The sequence below is a fragment of the Melopsittacus undulatus genome, chromosome 8 (assembly GCF_012275295.1).
Source record: "Melopsittacus undulatus isolate bMelUnd1 chromosome 8, bMelUnd1.mat.Z, whole genome shotgun sequence".
NCBI classification, from domain to species: Eukaryota; Metazoa; Chordata; class Aves; order Psittaciformes; family Psittaculidae; genus Melopsittacus; species Melopsittacus undulatus.
The window spans coordinates 49,560,253-49,582,539 of record NC_047534.1 but is presented as its reverse complement, the minus strand read 5'-3'; the positions used below and the strand labels follow the sequence as shown (position 1 = coordinate 49,582,539).

At 41.2% G+C, this 22,287-nt stretch overlaps 1 protein-coding gene across 3 annotated transcripts in view; it reads left to right on the top strand.

Annotated features, from left to right (window-relative positions):
- The first annotated feature begins 2,978 nt into the window (after positions 1-2,978).
- Positions 2,979-22,287, top strand: part of DLG5 (discs large MAGUK scaffold protein 5) — a 110,709-nt gene continuing 91,400 nt past the window's right edge. For all 3 annotated transcript variants that reach the window (XM_031052105.2, XM_031052106.2, XM_031052104.2), the window contains exon 1: positions 2,979-3,301. In XM_031052105.2, coding sequence (XP_030907965.2) covers positions 3,001-3,301 — 301 coding nt within the window. In that variant the 5' untranslated portion in view covers positions 2,979-3,000. The remainder of the gene's footprint in view (positions 3,302-22,287) is intronic.

Sequence of the window (22,287 nt, the reverse complement as noted above, 5' to 3'; positions counted from 1 at the left end):
AAAAACATGACGTGACATGGATTTACCTGTTACCTGATACTATTCTGAGCAGTGACAATGGGATCTGCAAGCAAAAGGCAAGGCAGGCACTGCAGGATGAGTAGACTGATGTTTTATTTGGAAGAGAAGGCAAGAGATTATGACACACCTTTGGGAAAGGCAGAAGGAAATTGAGTCCAGAGCAAACACTTGTCAAGGCACACCTCCCTCTAGACTTTCGAATGGACTCAGGATACTCGAGTTATGCTCTGCCCAAACGATGCCATTCCTGTGTTGCTGCAGCCCCTGATGAAGAGCACGTATCAGGCAGAAGGTGAAAACCAATTTTCTTTATTATTTCAAGCAGCAGAGGACTGCTGCATAGATATGAACTACAACTCTTAGAATGCTATGTAAAGAAATTTGGTTGTATGTTTCCTTAAGAGGTAACGATCTAGGCACACACACAATAAAACAATATTGGTAAAGGACTACTGAGATTAGAAAGTCTTAAAAACTAGGTTATAGTTTGTGCAATCTTTGTTCAGTCTTCTTTTGCACCTGCCTTACAGAAGTTTTCAGTTGTGTGATTACTTGCCCTACGTTCTGTAGCAGGCACAGATGGGGACAACTACCTTGGTGGCAGCCTAGAGCAGTGCCTGCTTTGGCTGTGCACTTAGGGGACAAGAGGCAGGTTTCACTTCTTACCTGTAGTTTTGCATTCTGTTCTGTTTCAACTCAGTTTTGCTGAGTTTAAGGCAACAATGAACGCATACTTGTGTTAACCAGTACTTCTGGAATGTACAATCACTTTACTGAGTAAACTTTGCCCAGCTTACTAGAGAGAAATAGGCAGATTTTCTGATGCATTTTAATAGTCTAGAAAAGACAAAAAAAAAACAGTTTGCAGGGATTTACACTATTAGTCAGTAGCCAACAAAGCTGATCTCTGCATTTTTTTGTAGGAAAGAAAGTTCCTGAGAAAGCCGTGGATGCAAAATTAGAAGAAATTAATCTACAAAAGGGTAAGTAACAATGAACCAAAGGTGAAAAAAACTTGTTTCAAAATTATGCCATACTTTCAGGAATTATTTAAAATAATGACCTTTAAGGTTGAGAAAAAACCCTCAGTTCCTTTGTTTCTGCCTCCGCTAATAGCAGTAGAATGCATGCCACGATTACGCATGTAACCCAAGGCCATTTTCACATATGAGAGACATCATCATCATCTATACAGCTACATAATGTGACTTGAAACTCACTTCAGCACCTGAATTCTCCAAATGAGTGTGTTAACAGAAAATTTTAGGGAACAATTGCTTCCCCTTATTCCTCACTGAGCCCAGCTCTCTGGATGCTAACAAAAGCACACAAGTGTCTGGACAGAAGGCTTTCAGACAATTTCAATTGCTACGAGGTGTAATGGACTGATCACAAAGACCAGTAATGCTCTTTCTGTGCCATGACAGCCATTGATTTTTGCAGGATATCAGAAACCCACCTACAAGTCTTTCATACAAAAGCTGACTTTAAGATCACAATTCTGCAGTCTGTTCCCCTAGGTGTTTGCAAATAAAGGTACCATTGGGTGCAAGTGATGTTGACAGGCTATTTACCTTCAGACAGGAAAGTTCATATTCTTGTTCTTTGCTGAACAATTACATCCTGTTGCTGCTGAGTAGACACATCCATACTCCATTGGTAAATTACTTGGTCCCTGGTTATTAATGAAATATTGCTGAAACTACATTTGGGGGGGAGGATGAGCCGACAGATACTACGAATGTTTACATCTCGTTTGAAAACTTTTTTTCTCCACAAACTTCTAACGGGCTAAGCCCCGAGCGCTGTGTTATTATTTATTATTTCAATGTTTTGGGGTTTTTTCGGCTTAGGAAGAAATAAACCCCGGCCTCGGAAGATGCCGTCCGGTGCAGATCCCGGCTCCTGCCAACGGACACCGGCTCCATCGCGGCTCCCACTCTTCGGGAGCAGACACTGGCACGGCCCAGCTAGGGATGGCCACGCTCCGACCCGCCGCAGCCGCCCGGCCTGGCTCGGCCCCGTCCCCGCCGCCAGGGAGGAGCACCGCCCCGCCCGCCGCGGCGGAGCCTTTGTCTCCCGGTCGAGACAGCCGGGGCTGGTTACTTGTTGGTGCCGCGGCGCAGCCCACCTTCCCCAGGGGAAGAAACGGGACAAACCTCCCGGAGGCCGCCCCGCTAACGAGGCGGACATCGGGTTCGCCCTGGGCGGGAGCCGGCGCTCCGCCTCCACGCCCTGCAGCCGCCGGTGGGGGACCGCTGACTGACGGCCGGGGGGAGGCTGGGGCTTGTCGGCGGGAGGCGAGGCGAGGAGAGGCGAGTAGAGGAGCGGAACGGGCGGGCAATGTGTTGCTACAGCTCCGTCTCGGCGCAGGCGGCAGCCTTGTGCAACCAATATGGCTGCGTGCGCCCGCGAATGAAAGGAGGTGCTTGGAGCTGAAGCCGTCTCCCCCCACCCCCTCCGCGGCCGTGTGGCCTGTAGCGAGCAGAGGAAAGAAGTTGTCTGGGCTGCCCTACGGGGGGTGGGGGGTGTCGGGGAGGTTGTGGCCCTGCCCTCGGCTCCTGCTCCGGGCTGTCCGCCTCCCGGGGATAGGGGACAGAAGTTGTTTCACCGCCCGGGGGGGCGGAAAAGCGGCGAGGGGCGCCAACTGGAGAAAGAAGAGCAGCAGCAGCCCCTGACGGCGGCTTGGCCCCCGTCCGCCTGAGGGGGAACGCAGCGGCGGCGGCTCTAGTTCGGAGGAGGAGGAAGAGGCAAAGCCGTCCTCGGCCCAGGTCCTGTCCGAGCTCCGCGCCTCTTCCCCGGGACGAAGTTTCGCCGGGGGCCAGTGCGGGGGCGCCGGCTGCCGGAGGAGGGCGGCCGGTAGCGCTCCGCCTCGGCCCGCGCCTCCCCGGGGGCGGCGGTGGCGGAGCTGCGGGGCCGGGGGGCGGCGGTGAGCAGCCCCGGCGGGCGAAGTTTGGCCGCCGGCGGCCTGCAGCGGCCATGGAGCCGAAGCACAAGGAGCTGCTCGCCCAGTGCCGCCAGAGCCTGGCGCAGGCCATGACCGAGGTGGACAAGGTGGTGGAGCTGCTGGAGGCCGCCGGCGCCCTCGGCCCCCGCGACCTGCGCGACCTGGAGGCGGCGGGCAGCGGGAAGGCCGAGCTGCTCATCGCCTTGTTGCTGGCCAAGGAGCGGGACCACTTCCAAGACCTGCGGGTGGCCCTGGAGAAGACAGAGCCCCACTTGCTCTCCATCCTCTACCTGAACGGCGTGGCGGGGGCGCCGGCGGCGGCCGAGACAGCCGGTGAGTGGGGTCGGGGGCTTGGGGCCCGGGGAGGGTGTTAGTAGGGAGGAGGAGGAGGGCAGCGCCTGCCCCCGCCCATCCCCACTGGGCCAGGGGTATGGGAGCGGCCGGCAGCGCGGGCCCCTCGGGGGCCCCCCTCATGGAGGTGGGCAGCGGGCAGGCGGTGGTCGGGTGTTCTCGTTTGCGGTGGTGCGGAGGGATGTTCAGCGGTGTTTGCAGTTGGGTTCTCGACTTGTGTTTTGTGCTCTCGACTCTTGTGGCGGGCGCGCTGGTCCTGCTCCCCGATAGGTGTGTGGATGCTGCACAGTGCCTTAAGGAGAAGCCACCCCAGCCCTGTTCTTGCTGCTGCTCCCACCCTCAGCAGCGGGGTGCTGGCTGGGGGCTAGGGAAAGCCGTGCCCGTAGGGGCCTTCCTTCCTTGAGTTCTCCGGAGCTGCCGGTTGTGTTCAGTAGTCTCTTCTTGGCCGGGCAAAACTGAAACCCCCTTGCAGCCAGCCTGCTGGAGTAGGCTGGCTGGCAGGACCTCAGCAGATGTGCGTTTGAATAAATATTTTAACTGTTTTTCTCCGGACAGACGTATGTTTGAGGTTGCGTTGTTGTAACTCTTCGTGGTGGTTGGAAGAGGAAAAACATTGATTAAACTGCAAATCCAGACGAGAAGAATTTTAGTGTAAATCGCTTTCTTAACTAAGTTGGGCTTTGACCCGTAAGTCTTCCCCTATTCTTCTTCCAGAGCAAGCAAGCCACAGTCCACTTTTATGTGGACAATACCAGCTTTAAAATAATAACCATTTGGTGGTAGTACATGAGGCCTTGTAAGTGCAGCTGTGTTTCTGGATGAGTAATAACTCAATTAAAGTTAATGGTAATTTAGTATTATAGATTACAGGTAAAGAATAGGCAGTTGACCGAGTGACGTGTAGGTATTCTATTCCAGTGTGTGTGTCCAAGGCCCATTCAGAAATGTAGGATCACTTTTTGGTTTTGTTACCAGATTTGGGAATCGCAGGGTGTGACTACCTCTTTATGTGAGGAACTGCACTGGGATGGCTTCCTGGCCCTTAAAAACTGTACAATTTCTTTAAGAAAATAAAACCCTTTAAGAGGTGCTTCCGTTTGGAAAATAGTGCTTTTATGTGCAATTGCACCATGTGCTCTGAACTTACTTATGTTGCTGGTGCTATGAGTTTGGTAAACAACAACAGAAAAATGCTTGAGGGTCTTATGTTTTGTTTCATATCACTGTATTATGGTATATGGCCTTTCCTAATGAATACATGTCAAGACCTCCCAGGATGGGGAAAAATGGACTGAACAATAGACCTCAACACTTCTAACATTATGTGGTCTGACATCAATGGGAGATGAGGGCACTCACTGCCTTTCAGAATGGTACCCATGATGTTTTTGCATTATTAGGTTAGTGCTTGGTCTTGTCTTGTTGAGAAGATGCATTAATGGTACTGGGCCACTTGCATTCCCCAGCCTTAAAAACAAGTGTAAAACATGAATGGCAGGAAAAAAATGAAGTAGCTGTTGGATATAGTAGTACTGTCTATTTTTAAAACACAAATTGGAATTGCAAAATGTCTCGCGACACTGAGCTCTCAAGGGAAAAATAGTTTGATTGGCAAAATGAACTATATCCTTCTAGACTGAATGCATTCATAAGGTTAATCTCAGTTAAATTAACATCTGTCTGGGGAAGGATGTTCCCCTGCCTATATAGGTTTTAAACTTTTATTGCTTTCATTTATCAACAGTAGTAAAAAGCTAACTTTGAGCATTAGGCAGCTTTGTTTCCCTTGTGATAAACATGTTTACAAGTACACAGGAGATGAGATAGCTAACACTTGAGTTTAGGAATAAACCATCGTGCTGAGAAGAAGGTAAAGGACCTGAGCTTTCAAACACTGTTGTGTTCCAACAGCACAATTCCAACTTCAATGAGGAAGTCTCATGGTAACTAGTGGTGAGGCTGCTTGTGTGCCCTCTGAATACCCCTGAAAACTGGTGTACGTGCGAGTTTGTCCTGGATATCTTGTGCAAAGAGTTAATGGTTAAGGGTAACTACAGTAGAAAGCTTCTTGTATGAACCTGTGTTCACACGTAATTGGGTTTTACTCCCTCTAGGAAGTCTGACCACCCTCCTGCTCTTCTCATGCTAGTTAGGAGCTTTACTCCTTTTCACCAGGGATGTTGAAGGCAGATGAGTCAAGTCACTTTTTGTTCTTTGGGTGTAGTAGCAAACTGGAAGCACAGTAAAAAGGAGAACTCTTGGATTCTGTATTTAAAATACTAAGTGAAACAGTCCTCAGTGTATATTAGATGAAATGCATCATTTCTTGAAGACAAAAAAATAATAAATCTTAAACACCCATTTAATTGAACCTATCCAGCTGAATTAATTTTTAAAATTACTATTAGTATATGAAAAATAACAATTTACAGTGGTACACTTAATTTTGTTATTTTTTATAAGAGGAGGCTGATACGAAGCACATCCCCTGAGTGCTTGTTGGAGATAAAAATTATTTATAACTGATAAGTTCTGGTAGCAGTGTTTGTTAATTTATTTTTCCAGTGTACTGCTTTTGTGAGGGGACTGGGAAGGTAATCAGAAACATAGTTTTGTTCAAAGTTGCAGAATTCAGCATACGGTTACTATTTTAATGAGTATATGCTCACTATAGTGGGAAGAGTGAGTTTCCTTCCATTTTAATGTATGCAGTGTATACCCTTACTTTGTGTTTTCTTCCTTCATATTTTAAATATTGCCTCTTGTTGGACTTTAAAGGTAGTACTTAAACTGGGATGGAAACTCAGACTGTTACTTCTCTGAACAGTTCTTGTGGGTGGCTGGACAATGTAGAGCTGACACATTTATAAGTATTTATCTACACAACACAGAGGGAAGTAAACAGCTGTCCTGACTGCAGAAGGAAAAGAACTGGAGCTTTTTTTTGTAGAATGAACACCAATTCAGTCCCCATTTAAATATATTTGTCTTGCTATAGTAGCTTCTTATTGCTTGTTTTAAATCTAAAACTGTAGAGTGTTTAGTTTCTCCAGTAAAATGTGTATTTGTAAGCTACTTTTGCTTCTAATTTGAGAGTAGTATGCCTGAGAGTGTTAGTAAATAGTGCAAAATCTATCAGGAAACTAACCTGTGTCAAAGCAAAAGCTAAACAAAGTGCAGTTAGCTCTGTTTCACTTAGTCATGTTCAGAGATTTTTCTTCTTCCTTGAGTAAGACCTTTGATTACCACATTGCACTTCTGTTTAAACTTCTGAGAAATTAGCTCGATGTGAAAGTGACTGTTGGGCTGATTTAAAATCTCCCAGTACTTTGCACAGGGACTAATTCCTTAAGGAGTGTGCCAGGTGCTTTTATTTATTTATTTTGGACTGAACTGATGGATTATTATTTAATACTTGATTTAGCAAATTCCTTCTGTCATACACATGAGAAATCCTGTATCCTGATAGAATAATGTATCCCTTCTAATGTGGAAATAAATGACTTTTGAGCATTCAGTTATCTCTTAGATATCTTTCTAAGTAGATAATATTTAATTCTTATAGTTGATATAATGTGAATTTTGTGACATAAAATATGTCCAATACAAGAATATAGTGGAAGTTACTTCAGTGTGACAAGTACTATTAAAGTGTGTTTTGTTTTAAATGTAATTAAAAGGCTAGAACAGAAATCTAATGGAACTATATAGTCTTTAGACTGCTTCAGATAATGTAGAGCTTTGTACTAATTTTTTGTGATATTAAAAAAGTGGGAGAAAGGCAATTTTGCTTCTCAAGCTTGGAATTTGTTTTTGAGATGAACTTGTGGGACTGCAAAAGTGCTCTTAGTGTTTTCTCAAGCTGAGTGGACTGTTGGAGTTCAAAAGCTTTGCTGCTGGTTTCACAGCTATTAAACTTTTAGGTTTAGTTTTCTTTTATATTAGCAGTTGGTCTCCTTTTTTTTCTGTACCCGCGCAGCAGCAATTAGTGTGCATCTGTAAGCTGAACCATAACATAATGCCGGCTTTACGGATTTAGCACCATTTTGGATCTTAAAAGCAGGGCGTGTTAGGCTTCAGAGGTGTTTTATTTAGCAGCTTCAAGATGGAAGTTAGAGTCTTAAAACTTCAAAATCTGAAATTTCAAACTGATTGCATTTTTAAAGGTCTTTAAAGAGACAGGAAGGAAAGAAGGCAGATGATTGAAGACTGATTTTTAAAATTTCCCTTCTAGTATTTAATAAGGCTTATTTTTCTAATGGTGTCAGGTCAGAGGGCAACTGTTTATTTTTTTCCAGTCCAAAAAGTAAATTTGGGCATATATAGGAGAAGGGGAAAAATAGGATTCAAACTTTTATAGTTTTTTAGAGGGATTGTATCAACTTCCTTCCCCTGCTTTATGAGAAAAAAGTCTCAGGATTGGATTTGAAATCACGAAGTTTACTTCTGAATATTGCAAAGTCTTCTGACCTATTTAAAAACAAATTCAAAAGGCAAGCTCTGTGTTTATGAATTTAGGAGATGGAGAGCCGAGATCCACTTCTCTTGCTGGTGGCACTGAGAATACCCACAAGAAACACAGTAATTCCAAGGCTGGCCCTAGGGAACCAGAGCAATGGCTGCTCAGTTCTGATGCTGGGACTTCCACATTGTGCTCCCTCTTCCCTGTTTCCAGGAGTGTTGAATAGTCCCCAGAAATGGTTAACTGGTGACTAGCGGGAGTGGGCACCTAAGCTAGTGAGGAGCTGAGAAATGGTATAGATGAAGGGTGTGAGATGTGGAGGTGGGATGTGGTGTCCTGTAGGAGTAAGTGAGAAGAAAGCAGGGCTCAGGAGGCCGTGTGGTGAGGTAGGGGAAGAAAACAATAAAAGTGCTGGGAGATGAGAAATAATGCTGGAAGTATACATTCCCCGAGAAGCAGAGAGAGGAGAACGAGGAGAAGTTGTAAAAGCTTACTGACTCAGGGACCCAACTGACAGTTTTGCAATTAAGTACAATTTATACTCCCTTCCGTCACTGAAAATTGAAGAATGGGAGGAGTAGAGCAGTATGTCTGGGTTTTCCAGACCTGTTATTAGTTCCCAGGGTAGCTTCTCAAGCCTTGTTACAGGATTTCTTAAACTGTGCAGATGAAAAAGCAGGCAGCATTCAGAAGTCACATTAAGAGAAGTACAGGTCTTCAGCAGCACTGAGCAGTAATTAAAGTTGATAATATACCAAGTGCTAGTGTTTCAGTACCTCTGCCTTCTCATGATCTCAGATTTGTGGTATCTTTTGGAACTGCCAGGGTAAAAACATGCAGGAAGTTTTCAGCAAGTGTCTGGAGGGGTATTCCTAATGAAATGTCTAATAAGTGAATGGAAGCAGGCTCTCAATCCCAAAGAAGGAAATGCATGTTTTAGTAGTTCACAGATCCCAGGGGTGGTAGTTCTCAATTACATTTTTGCTGTGTTTGGGCAGGGGGAGGGAGGGAGAAGCTGGCTGGCCACAGTAAACTCATAGGGACATGATTTTTGTCAGTGTAAAAAGAATAGTCATCATTTCTGTGGTATTGGTGCCTACAGCTGTCAAGTTGCTTTGGACATACACAGAACTTGGTGTCTTACAAAGTTACTGAAAAGAAGCTGACACATTTTTGAAGGGTTCTTTTAGCTTGTTACTTCTGTGAATGAATATTCTGAAACAGAAGCATAAACTTCATTTTCAGTCATGATCAGTAAGGAAAGCCAATAAGTTTCTGTTACTTGCTCCTTATTTATTTAAGCTAAAGGTTGTTTGTCTCTGAGGTTTAAGATCTTTAGCTTGATTTAATGACTGTTCTCAATGTCTTAACCAGTGTTGGCTGCAGTGAGTATTTTGGACATCTGGTCTAGGTAGTGAAGACTATAGCCACCACATGTGTAATGACTTCTTTTTTCTTTCTTTGCTGCTTGCTTTTACCACTTTCTTTTTTTTTAACTTACTTGTTTCTGTCAATTTGCTTCCTAGCTTCCCTTGCTCTTGTTAACTATCTTTTTCCCTTTAGTCCTAATTGTTATTTCAGTTGTTATTTTATAGCATTGTAAGTAAGTCTTGACAAATTCATTCTACTTTTCACATTTTTCCTAGCAATTTTTTGTGCTCTAAAATTACAAGAGCAGAGGTTTCCTCTTTCAGAGCTGTTGAGTCCTTAGCACGTTTTGGGTGTTAATGTCTGAGGCAATTGCTTTCTGTTGTGTTTTGGTGGTGTATGGTTTTGTGTTGTTGTTAGTTTTTGGTTTTGTTTTTGTTTTTTTTTATTAAAATTTATTAAAAGCAACATTTCCTTATGTAAAATGTTTGTGATATTGATCGTGAGGAAAAAACTTGTTATAACACTGTTAGGAAAGAGCTGTAGTAATGAAATTGAGACATAAGGCTTCTGTGTCATTCCAAATTGTATTGAGAAGTCAACACTGAGCAACTTAGTTCAACAACAACAACTTAGACCTTCAAGATTCAAGTCATTGGCTGCTTTTTTTTTGTAAATAGTGGTAATTTAAAGCTTAATCATTCTGATGTAGGAGCTGGAAATTTTGTACCATCTGAGCTTTGGCTTGAGGCTAGCCAATGCTTTTCTAATGAAAACATATGAAAAGGGTGCTGTCCCCTAAATAGATGAGCACTGATAGTGCATCTTTCATGTTGGAGCCTGGCTTTTCCAAGAGGGCCATATTTTGGAGTTCTCAGTGTTACTCTGGTATATTAATTCTTGTCAATGCAAGACAGAAGTACTAAAATGTTGAAGGAAGCCCATAGTACTTTAGCTTAGAAACCACTTCAAAATACCTAGCACACAGTGTTTGCTGTATAATTGGTATATTTGTATGTGCCATAGTTTGTGATGCATCATCAGGTATGCTGTTGGTGATGGGGTAGTACCAGCATCTCTTGCTGTTGTAGCTAACAAATAAGGTTGAAACTGGGATCTCCTGTTGTAAGCTATTGTGCCAGAGGAGTCTCATCTCCACAGAGCACCCTTTGCAGGCTTAAAAAGCTGGTGATAGCAGACAGGGTACATAGAATTGATGGATCTTGAAGAAGCTGATGGAAGAACTTGGCCATTTGGGGTGAACATTTAAGCATATTTTTCATGACAATGCATGATTACTGGGCAATACAGAGTAACTTACTACAACTGGAAAGTACTGGTTACCCAAACTGGTGTCAGAGAAGCTGAGCAGGCTCAGCTCAGGAGCCTATCTCCTCCTTCCTCACAACTTCCAAAGCCTCTATTTTCATAGTTCTTCAGTCTAGTGGCTTAGCAGTTTGCTTGTTCACAGCACTAAGAAGTTTGTTCTGGAGAGCTGCTGTTTGTTTTTTAGATTTTTTTTTTGAGTTGGCTGAAAAAGGAATTGAGTTTTGAATAGGCCTTATCACATATCACCCTGGTTCAGAAGCTTTCTACACATGACGGCCTGAAGCTGGAGAAAGAAAGAAAATGAGAATCTAAAGCTAAGTAGTGTTTCAGCTGGAGAGTAGCGGGGGGTGTGTGTGTATAGGAGTAGTATCAGGGTTATTTCTTGGTATACTTTTTACATAGTTGACAATTTATTGTGTATCTGGATGATAAACCAAAGGAAGTCTCCTCCTCCCTACCTCCCTCAAAGCTAATGTTCTTTATATTTACTTCTAAGTCAGCTTTCCTAAATACCCAGTTGGGAGCATGGATTTTTATGCCCATTAATGGCTTGTGACAACTTTCTTGCCTCTTGTACCATGCCCCCGCTCCTTCCACCTTAGCTTTTTGTTCTACCTGCACATAATTGCTGATTCACGAACATGCTTATTACTCATGTATTTACCTTCCAGCATGTGAGTAATCCAGTTTATATGCATCAGGTTAGGCATGTGCAAGTGTTGGCAGGATCCAGGCCTTGCATACTAAGCACTTTGGATTAGACAGTGTCTTAAGTACAGTACTACTTGTATGCTTGGGCCTCAGAAAGTGCGGCTGGTGGCTGTTTGCTTCTTGTTAGTGTTCAAAAGGGAGTTTGTGTCTGAAAACGTAGTTGTAGTGTAGGAAAAGGTATTTACCCTGGGTAAAATGATGTAAAATGTAGTTGGAATTGTGGATTAATTTGCTGTAGGTGACCTATGTCCTGTTGATGTTAGCGCACCAGAAGCCTTGCTTTTCAAGTATATTCGTTTTTTTCCTGTGATAGTCAACCTGTCAGATGTGTGCATGTGTCGCTTTCTTTGAAAACATCAGAACTTTTGGACTGGGGAAATAAAGCTGGTTTAGTAAATATAAAAATTACCAAATACAGCTGTTAAGTTGCTGCATAGATCTTGATGTGTTATTTTAATAAGCATATTTATCTTCTTTATTGTTTCTGTTCCTCATTTCTATTTGTTTTTCTTGTGGATAGCTTTCTCCTGATGCATGCTTTTGTGGAAAAATAACTCTAGGAAGAGATAGTTATTAGGCTTGGGTAACCATGTGATCTTGCTCTTTTTGGAGCACTTACATAATTTGAGGTCATCTTCCTCATTTATGATCTTATGGAAAGAGGGGTTGATTGAGTTGTTGGGAGCTCTTCAACTAGAAGTCGACAGAAGATTGACAGATGTGCTTTTAGCAATTCTTTTCAGGAAAGCTTCTTGTTATGCAGTTTTAATGTTCTCTTAAACACTTTATACAGTATCTTCTGAACATCTGCAGTGTTTTTTCAGAACTGCTTTGCATGTAGATCATGATGTTCTGTTTTTCAGGTGGTGTGCAAGTGAGTGTTTAATGGTGATGAAATAACATTATCTAAAAGGGGTTATTTTTGAGGCTCTAGGCATCACCATAATGAAAATACTCAGGTATTCACTTCTTAATCTTTAAAATAATCATTGATGTCTGGCTTTTCCCTTCTGAATGCTTTTATGAGAAAGAGTGATGTTATTTGAGAGCTCACATAACCTTTAATTGAAGATAGGGTGTGTTGTATTTTTAACAGATTTGCTCTTTTAGTTTGTTAAAGGCCATTTGACTTAAGTAGGCGTGGTTAAAAATAATATAAAAAGTCTTAAAACCAACACCACCCACACCTCTCCCCCTTCCCCCCAAGCAAGCCTTAAAGAACAGTAGGCTTTTCCTTGTAATTGGTCAACTGGCTTGTTGTCTTCTGCTGCCCCATCATTTAGTTCTTGGCTTGGTATGGACTTGGAATGAGCTATGTAGGTACAACCTGAATTTTACAAATAATAAAATCACAAAGAGCGGTATTAAACCCCTTCCAAATCACAAAAGAGCTACTCTCAAGAGGGAATTTAGTTATATTGTTTTCATCTTACAGTGTTGGTGGCATTTTTTCCCTTTTACCAGAAAGGAGTATTAAAAATACAACTTTCTTGTTTGTCCCCTTCACCACGTTCTGTGGCCATGGTCTTTGGAATGCTCAGTCTGTCTGATTTATTTTCTGCTTGGATATGCTGCAACAGCTTTCCTTTGCTGCTCTGTCAGTGCACAGGCAGCCTTTGCTTTGCTTTTTTTTTGTGGGAGAAATTTAAGTTTCTAAGGCTTCTAGTTGCCGTTAGGGCATATTAGGAGACTTTATGTAAGATGCACGGACTACATGGACTGCTTCTTTAGGCTAAGGGTCTGAGTAGTTTGCCTTAATGAGTTAGCCCTTGCCTCCCCCATTGAGTAACATGAAGCTGATTTAGGTATAGACTGCAGACTGTGAATGTTGAGATGTTTAATGAGTTATTTTTCTAAAAATCACTGGCCTTGAAAATGTGTAGGCCAGTGTTTTACACTACACTAGCTAATGATTCAAATATATTAATTTGTTATCCTGGTTCATGAACCTTTCTTGTTTTTCTGACATCTTGGCACTAGTCAGTATTTCGTAGGCAGCATTGCTGCAAGTGGCAGAGCAGTGTGTAGACTGAGCAGGAAAATGTTCCTTGATAATGCTGAGAAGCAGTTTCAGATACAGGAGTCAGATAATTTCTGCCTCAGGTTTTTAGGACATGGTAGGATATCAACAGTATTGGTTATTAATAGAAAATTTGTAAATATATGAAGGAAATCTTTGGCAAGACTGGTTGTGTTCTGTACAGCCTTGTTTGGCTGAAACCTTTGTGTAATGTGTGCTGGACTGGAAGAAAACACAATGTGTGAATGCTGAGCTATGTCTCTGTCTCTGGCTGAGTTGATCTTCAATGATATCCTGTGCATACATAACTTGCATAAAATTTCATTTGCCAGGGAGTATCCCATTATATTGTCTAGAATGTCAAATCTCAATTTAATTTTAGAGCCAACTATAGCAAATTCATTAAGTGCTGCAAAAAGCCAGGTGGTTACTATGGTTTTGGTACTGAATTTTTACTTTTTTGGGGGCCCTGATTTCCTCCTTTCCAGCGATAACCAGGAGGTAAAGGCAGACTGGTGAAAATGGAAAGCTTGCATCATGGCTGTTACCTGCCTATGTTGATGAGCAATATCCTTGTAAGGAATTTCAGTGGCTCCACTGTTGTTCAGCATCTCTGGAAACTCAAGTTCTTTATTCCTTTGTCCGCAAGTCTGCATTGCAACAACAGTGTCGAGTTTATTGGTTTTGCTCTGAATCTGTTTAGCTTTCTCAGGAGCACATGAGCCAGATCCTATCTGAGGGTTTTAGTAGCTGATCTAGGGAATCCACATAAAACGTTCTTTGAATTCATCTTATCAGATGCATTTGTAGGTGTACTGTGCATGGAAATTTTTAATACATACTGCATTTTTAATGGTAAATGCCTTTTCTTTTTTTTTTTCCTTTGCCATGAAAAACCCCACCTTAATATTGAAAATAGATGAGACTTTTAAAGGCCAGTTCTCTCTTATCGAGATAATTTGGCTTATTCCTACAGTGCATTTAAGAAAACAATAAAGAAAGAAACCTAACCCAAAATAAAGGTTTTGCTGAAATATGATTGCATACATTATTATCACTATTGTGCAAGACATGAGCCCACCATAATCACTAGACCCATTTTATAGTATGTTATGGTGAAACAATAGCTTGTGCAAGATAATAAAAGTTCCATGATTAGAGCTTTACAATTTTGGGGGAATACTTAGCTTTTTTTTTTTGTCAGTGAGAAAAAGTGGCTTTGGATCATTGATGCTTTAGGATTTCTGATCTTGCAGGTTAGATTGAGATCTCAGCTTTGGATCTAAGTCTAGCTAGTATCAGACGTTGTATAGTATCTGCATTTAGGTAGAATTCTTAGTATTAAAGATGTTTTCTGTCTCTCCTTCAGAGAAAGTCACTGAAGTGTGCTTAATTTTCTTAATGATTTCAACACAACTTTGTTAGCTTTTGAAGGGGAGTCTCATTTGGCTGCCTAATCTCTGTTCTCGATTTTCTGCTGTCCTGATGTGTTTTTCAGTTCAAATGCAGTGTATTGTGAAGTAGCTTCTTGGCTTTCCCAGCTGAGCACTAGGTAGTCTTTCTTGATAATGGTGTGAGGGAATCTGTTGTTTGTGTTCACTGTTCATGCACTGGATTTGTACATCTTAACAGGCAATAAAATGAACATCCCTTTTTAAGTAATTTCTTTAATATTGTTTAGTGCTACAGAATTTTTATCTAAATATATTTTTGTGTTGGTCTGCCCACCCCTCTTGGCAGTGTGGTCTTAAATAGATTTTATATATTGTAAAATATCATATAACACTGTAAACTAAAGAATGTAGGAGCCACTCTTTGATCCCCTCTTTTGCTTTGTAGCAGATAAATGCATAAGAAAGTGCTTAACAGGAAAAATAACTCTGCATTCCCTCGAGAGATATCCTTATGTTAAGGACAACTTTTTCAGTAAGTCTCAAAAACAAAAATTAAAGATTACAGTTTTTTCAAAATGAAATAAATTCTGATCTGAAGAAATGACATAAACCCCAGTTGTCCAGTGTTTGTCATGAACTCATGTTTGTTATGAGCATTATTATGAACTTACAACAAAGCTGTTCTGAGCACTTATAAATAAAGGTAATAAATAGGTGCGGCATGCTGAAAGGGTGTAATGAATTGCTTTTTTCTGGCTGTTGAATCGCAAGGTATACCAGTGGTTAGGAGTTTTGAAAGTTTTTCAAGAAATGAAGTTGTTCTTGAATTCTGTCATGCTGGACAAAAATGATTTAGGGAAGTTAGTCTTTCTACACCACAGTTTTTTTGTGGTTTGTGGGTGTTCTAATAACTGCATCTCAAATCTGGATATCTGCCGCCCTCTGAACATAAAATCTGGGCTTGTCAAATGCTTATTCACATCACAGGTCTTGCTGAACTTATTATTTGCTTTTTCTCTTTAAAATATATTTAAAATCAAATGCTTTTGGGGTTTTCTATCGTAAATTTTTATCAGACTAGAGAAATTTATGGAATTATTTCTAAACAGGAAGTTTTCATTAAGCATGGATTAATTATCATGATGAAAATAATGAAAAAAAAAATAATTTTCCCTATAACTTAGATCAAGACTAGGGTATAAATAAAGTCACTTTCATAGAATCATAGAATAGTTAGGATTGGAAAGGAACTTGTGATCATCTAGTTCCAACCCCCCTGCCATGGGCAGGGACACCTCACACTAAACCATATCACCCAAGGCTTCATCCAGCCTGGTCTTGAACACTGCCAGGGATGGGGCATTCACTACTTTGAGTCCTTGGAAGTTTTATTCTGTTGTCTGTTGCATATAGTGTGTATCTGCATTTTTGTCTGGAAGTGACATCACATGGAAAACTGCTATTCTGAGTCTTCTAGACAGATTTGTGCTCATTAAGAATTTTTTTGAATGAACCTACTAATGTTTAAGAATGCTCATTTCATGCTAGTATAAAAACCAGTCTCTGCTTCAAGTAATGCTCTGTAAACACGACCTTTGAGAGAGGTGTTTTCATTGCCAACTGCCTTCTGTATAATTTCGTTTCAGCTGGGTTGTGGATGTCAAAGCTGAATGTGCAGGATTACTGTCATGGTTTAAATGCCAAAACCAGGATAATTACTGATAATTGCTCTGTCTCAGTTTCCTAGTGCAAAAATTGGGAATAAACATTGTGGAGGTAACTATGGGAATGCTTTTAGTGGAATGATCATGTCTGAAGGGCTTAGGGACTTGTGCCATGGAGAAGAGGGAAAATGATGTGTATTCAGAGCAGAATGTGAATAATGTACTGTTAAAAAGGTACAAGGCAACTCATCACAAGGACTCCTTTTGTGATGAAAATCAGGTGGAGCTTTGTAAGGGGAAAAAAAAATAGATCACTGGCAATTATATGTGCTTGCTTAAGCCCTGAGCTTGTTTGCAGAGGTAGGTGACCTTCCACAGGCATGAGTTGGGGCTAGAATTTGACACTGTTTTCAACCTGCCATGCAACTGATGTATTCCGTGAGCTCTGGGTCCAAGGAGAGCATTCCAGCCAGTCTGGGCTTGGGGTCTCTCTCTGCTTTGTAGTGATCATGAGCTTTGCAGAGATGTAGGGCTGAGAGGTGGAGTGGGTGGCTGAGAGAAGTGAAATCAAACTATTTTAACCTTTTCTGGAGTGGTGGTTGTCAGCATTCCCTTTTTGCTTTGGTACAAAGTCAATTAAAGTAGCTAAGATGATCCTCACTACCAGTTAGACTTTGCATGACACATATAAGAAATGGCTAAAAAAGTAGTTTTTTGGTTTGGTTTTGTTTTGTTTTTTTAGCCAGTACTGTTGCAGTAATATTGCTGCTCTGGTAAAATATATCTGGTTTTGCCATATCAGTTTGAACACAAAAAATAAAGGTCAAGATGCTTGTTGAGCTGAAGTCATGAGCTTGGGCATGGCCAGATATATCATGATCCGTAACTGAAAATAACCATAACTCTGGTGTGTTCTTAAATTTATCAGTTCATGACCCTAAAGTTAAGGATTTATCTCTGAACGTTTTACTAAATTAGACTTCTGTCATGGTTTAAGCCCAGCCAGTAACTCAGAACCATGCAGCCGCTCGCTCAGTCCTCCCCCTTTCTCCCCCTACCTGCTCCTGGAAAGATGGGGAGGAGAATCAAAAGAATGTAACTCCCATGGGTTGAGGTAAGAACAGCCCAGTAACTAAGGTGTAACACAAACCACTGCTGCTACCACCAATAATAATAATGATAAGGGAAATAACAAGAGAAGAGAATACAACTGCTCACCACCCACTGACCAACACCCAGCCCAACCCAAGCAGTGATCTAACCCTTCCGGGTAACTGCCCCCAGCTTATATAGTGGGCAGGATGTGCTGTGGTATGGAATACCTCTTTGGTTAGTTTGGGTCAGGTGTCCTGTCTCTGCTTCCCCCCAGCTTCCTCTCCTCCCTGACAGAGCATGAGACTCAGAAAGTCTTTGGTCAGACTAAACATTACTGAGCAGCAACTAAAAACATCAGCGCTGTTCCCAGGGTGAAAGTCAAAAACACAGAACTGTACCAGCTACTAGGAGAAAAATGACTGCTACTGCTGAACCCAGAACAACTTCCATTACATAAGGCTAATCAGTGATTGCATTTTCAACTACTGCGTAAAACTCATACAGGAAGCCCTTTGCACTGCATGGGAGATTTATTTGATTTCCCCAGCTTGGGTGGGATAACCGTAGTAAGATGGTTAGTGCAAATTTACTGTTAATCTTTGCTACTACTTTCTGATATTCAAATGGTTCACATATGATGATGGAATGTGAATTGTCTGCATTGCATGAAAACGTACTTTTTTTTTTTGGTGTTCTCAAATGCCACTTGCAGATCTGAAATGAAAATACTAGCATTTAAAGTGTGCATCCTTAATGCTACTTTCAGACGTAAAGCAGAAAGTATGTTCATGGGTTTGCAGTTAGTCAAAAGTGTCAAACTAGATGTTACATGTCTTGCTGCTGGATATTCCTCTTCAATGCTGATGCTGTAAAATAAATAGGAAATTATGGAAGCAGAGCTGAGTAGTTGTTGCTATGCCATGTTTAGACCTGGGATTGCAAATTGTGTTGTCTGAGTATAAAGATGTCAGTTCACTTTTACGTGAAAAGTTGATTCTGAGGTGGAACATGTTATTTTTGCCTTTCCTCAAAACTGGCAAAAATTGCAAATTTCCATCAATGCATGGATTATAGCAACTGTACTGAATTGAAGACTTTTGGAGAGGGTTTCTGTCATGCAGAGGGAATGAATATATGAATGTGAACATTATGACAGAGCAGATCATGCATTATGAAAACATTATAAATGGTTCTCCCCCTCTAATATAAATGATTCTCCCCTGCTGCTCGTGTGAGACCCCACCTGCAGTGCTGCGTTCAGCTCTGGGGCCGCCAGTATAATAAGAAGGATCAGGAGCGAGTCCAGAAGAGGGCCACAAAGATGATCAGAGGGCTGGAGCACTTCTCCTATAGACAGACCGACAGAGTTAGAGTTGTTCAGCCTGGAGAAGAGAAGGCTCAGAGGAGACTTTAGAGCAGTTTTTGGTGCCCTAAGGGGGCCTATAAGAAACCTGGAGAGGGACTTTTTAAAAGGGCATGTAGGGGTAGGATAAAGGGGAATGGCTCTAAACTGAAAGAGGGTAGATTTAGATACAGGGAAGAAGTTCTTCACTGTGAGGGTGGTGAGACAGTTGAGCAAATTGCACAGAGAAGTTATGGATGCCCAGTCCCTGGCAGTGTTCAAGGCCAGGTTGGATGAAGCCTTGGGTGATATGGTTTAGTGTGAGGTGTCCCTGCCCATGTCAGAGTGTTTGAACTAGATGATCTTAAGGTCCCTTCTAACCCAAACCATTTTGATTCTATGACTTGCCAAATTACATCTCATTTTTCTTGGAATTTATGTTCAAAATAATGACTTTTTTATTTTTAATTTGGTAAAATGAAGTTTTTCAGTTGGAGAGGTATGAAGCAGAGAAGGGAGGAGCTCCTCCCAAAAGACAGAAACAAAGCTGTGAATGCAGTACCTACTCCAGTTCTCTGTTGGACAATGCAGCCCTCAGAAATAGGAGTGCAATTGTCATTATTTTCAGAATTAGTGCCTTAAAATACATGATGCAAACTCAAGCCAATATTTGAGTGCTGTGATTGTATCCTGGTATATTTTGACAAAAATAGCCTACCACTCAGTATAAAGAAGAAATACAGGAAAGCCTGCAACCTCTCCCAATGACTTACTGCTGATGGACTTTGTAATTATATCTGTCTCGCTCTATCTGTATCCTGCCTGGCTAGAGGTTGGATTTAAGATTAATTGTATGATGGTGGATCCTTGCTTACAGCTGTTTCTTAATTAGAATTCCCAATGTACTTTACATAAAAATACGTGAAAACTCTTTCCTAAAAGAACACTCATTATAGGGCAAATGCAGACATTTTGACCTTTCTTTTTACATGTTTTGGAAATAAATATCTATATATGTATCCCCATGCCATCTGCTTTATTTCTCTGTTCATCTTACCATAGGCTTCAGTCGTCTTGCTTATTGCTCCTTGCCTTTTTAATTAATAGGAAAAAGCAAGTAGAATTTACTTTTGTGTGACCATAGTAACATTTCCAAGATTATTGAATGCTATAACAATTAATGATTTTTGATGTTTTGAGATTTACTGCTATGGAACATAGCTCTGATTTGATACGATATACATAATCCTTTTGAGTCGGTTATATAATATTTTCTTTATAGTTAATAGCTTTTTTCTGGAGCATAAAATGTTTTTCAGAAGTAAGTGTATCAGTTCTTGAACTGTAATGCTAAGGTAGAGCTATGATAGTAAGGTTGTTGCATTTAACTGGTATGTTTTCATTGTATCCTGTCTGAAATTGATCTGTTTTTAAAAGCTCTGATTTGGAAATACTCAATTAAATGTGAAGGAACCGACATTTACTGTATCCTGAGAACTCTCGGGATGCAGTCTTGTGAAGACTGGTAAGTTCTGTCTGCTCAGCAAATGATTTGGGTAAGAAAAGAAAAAGAAGGAAAATACACACTTTTATTTGTGTTAGTCTCAAACGCTACAATGTAACTTTTAGAAGGTTTCATTTGTTTGCTTTGAAACTCTGTAAAACCAGTGTTTTGGGCTGAAGAGATTTTCTTTGAATGAAGTGAGTTTCAATAAGATAAACTCTTACAGTCTTTTTTGGTTTGTTTTTTTTGGAGGGTTTTTTGTTTCTTTTTAATAAAAGGGGGAAGGTGGGAAGGGGAAGGGAGAAAGTCCTAAGGATCTTCCTAAGCAGCATTATTTAAAAGGTTCACTTCACTTAAACAAGGTGCATGAGCATATATGCTCCTTTTAAGAAGGGATCACTTCCTCTCCTGGGTTTTATAGTAATAATGATGGTTGCGTGAGTTAAGATGATTAAGCATGGCCCTGATGTTGTTAAACTGGTGCCTGAGTTCCTGATATGCTAATTTGCAAGCAAAATTTGCTTTCTCATGTTGTCAGTTATGTTCCAGTTTGTTTGGCAGTGTTTGAAAGTTAAATGCCGTAGCTTGGTGCTTCCTTCTTCCTATTGAAGGTACTACAGGGGAATGGTCTGAACTGAAGTCAAAGCATGAAAATAATTTAAGAACCTATGGGTTTCTGTATTTTTCTTTGAAGCTTTTTATTAAGCACCTGGATCATGAGATCATTTCTAAAGTTCCCTTAAAAATTAGGAAAATGAAGTTGCTTTATATCCAAGGCACAGTGTAGATTTTGAAAATGGAAACACGTGGCTTTGTATACTGATTGTGTTAACAGCCTTGTTTTCCTATTGATTTATTTATTAATGGCATTCATAACACCAGGTTCTCATGCTTTTTGCCATTCGGTAACTATCTACACAAGGTCTGCATTTTGCCACGGAAGAAAAATAAAGCCAATTAACATTGATGGTCTGGGTTTATAGCTGGCCAGAGGTGGTCACTGTGAACTCCCCAGTACAAGATTGCATTAAGTTCTGCCCTAAGACTGTGTGAGTTGGTTCTGTGACTGTTCAGAGTAAGAGTAATCTCTGATTAGTGAGTGATCTTTAGCCTTACTTGGAGCCATGCTAAATGTTAGCGAGGAAGTAAGAAATCTGATCTGATTTTGTACTTCTGGATCATCAAAGAACATTTTAGTTAATGAAAAAAATGCTGTGGTATAGTTTTTTTGACATCTTGGCCCTATTTTTGCATGTTTCAGATCTGTCTTCAGTAGTTTTGCACATGCATTTAGAACTGGCAGATAAAAGATTAAGTAGTGTTTTGCGGAACAGCGTTACCAAGAGAGGAAATAAACCTTCTGGGACAGCACTATGGAATTTGGGCTGATGGGAAGGGTAGTGCTGTGTGGTGGGATGGAAGGTGTTGACACTAGTGATCTCTTTAACAGAGAAGAAAACACAACTGTGTTTGTTTGTAAGAAAGTACATCTTGAATTGTTCTTTGTAGCCTTTGTACAAAACTGAGAAGCTTTATTTTGTGCTGTTTATACTTTTTGTAGGGAATGTGGTACTTTACTGGGGCAACTTGAATGTCTTCAGCAACAGGGTGTGATTTTTGGCTTTGCTAATTACTGCACAGCAGCTTCCCCCTCCTCTCATTAGTGTCTCAGTTAACGTGGGTGCCTGGATATTTCAAGGAAAGAGCCATGGTATCTGTCATTTACAAACTAAAATTACATTATACCTATGTTAAAGCTACTTAGCTTGTCTTAGGAATTGCACTTTAATTTTGCAGTAACCTTTACCCAGGAAAAAAAAACAAACCTAAGTGTTGCAGTTATTTCTCTATGTTTCAGGGAAAACCTGAAAGCTAGCTTTGCAAAGAAGCCAATAATACTGCTTTATAGAGAGGTTGTACTGCAGTAAAAATTCATTTGTGAGTGACGTCTTAGAACTGTACACCAACACATCCTAATTGTCTGCTCAGGTCACAGCCAGCCTTTGATGTCCCACAGATCATGGTAGGGTGGGTACTGGGCCAACTGGTTCAGCTGCCGCCCTTCTGCTGGCTTAGAAC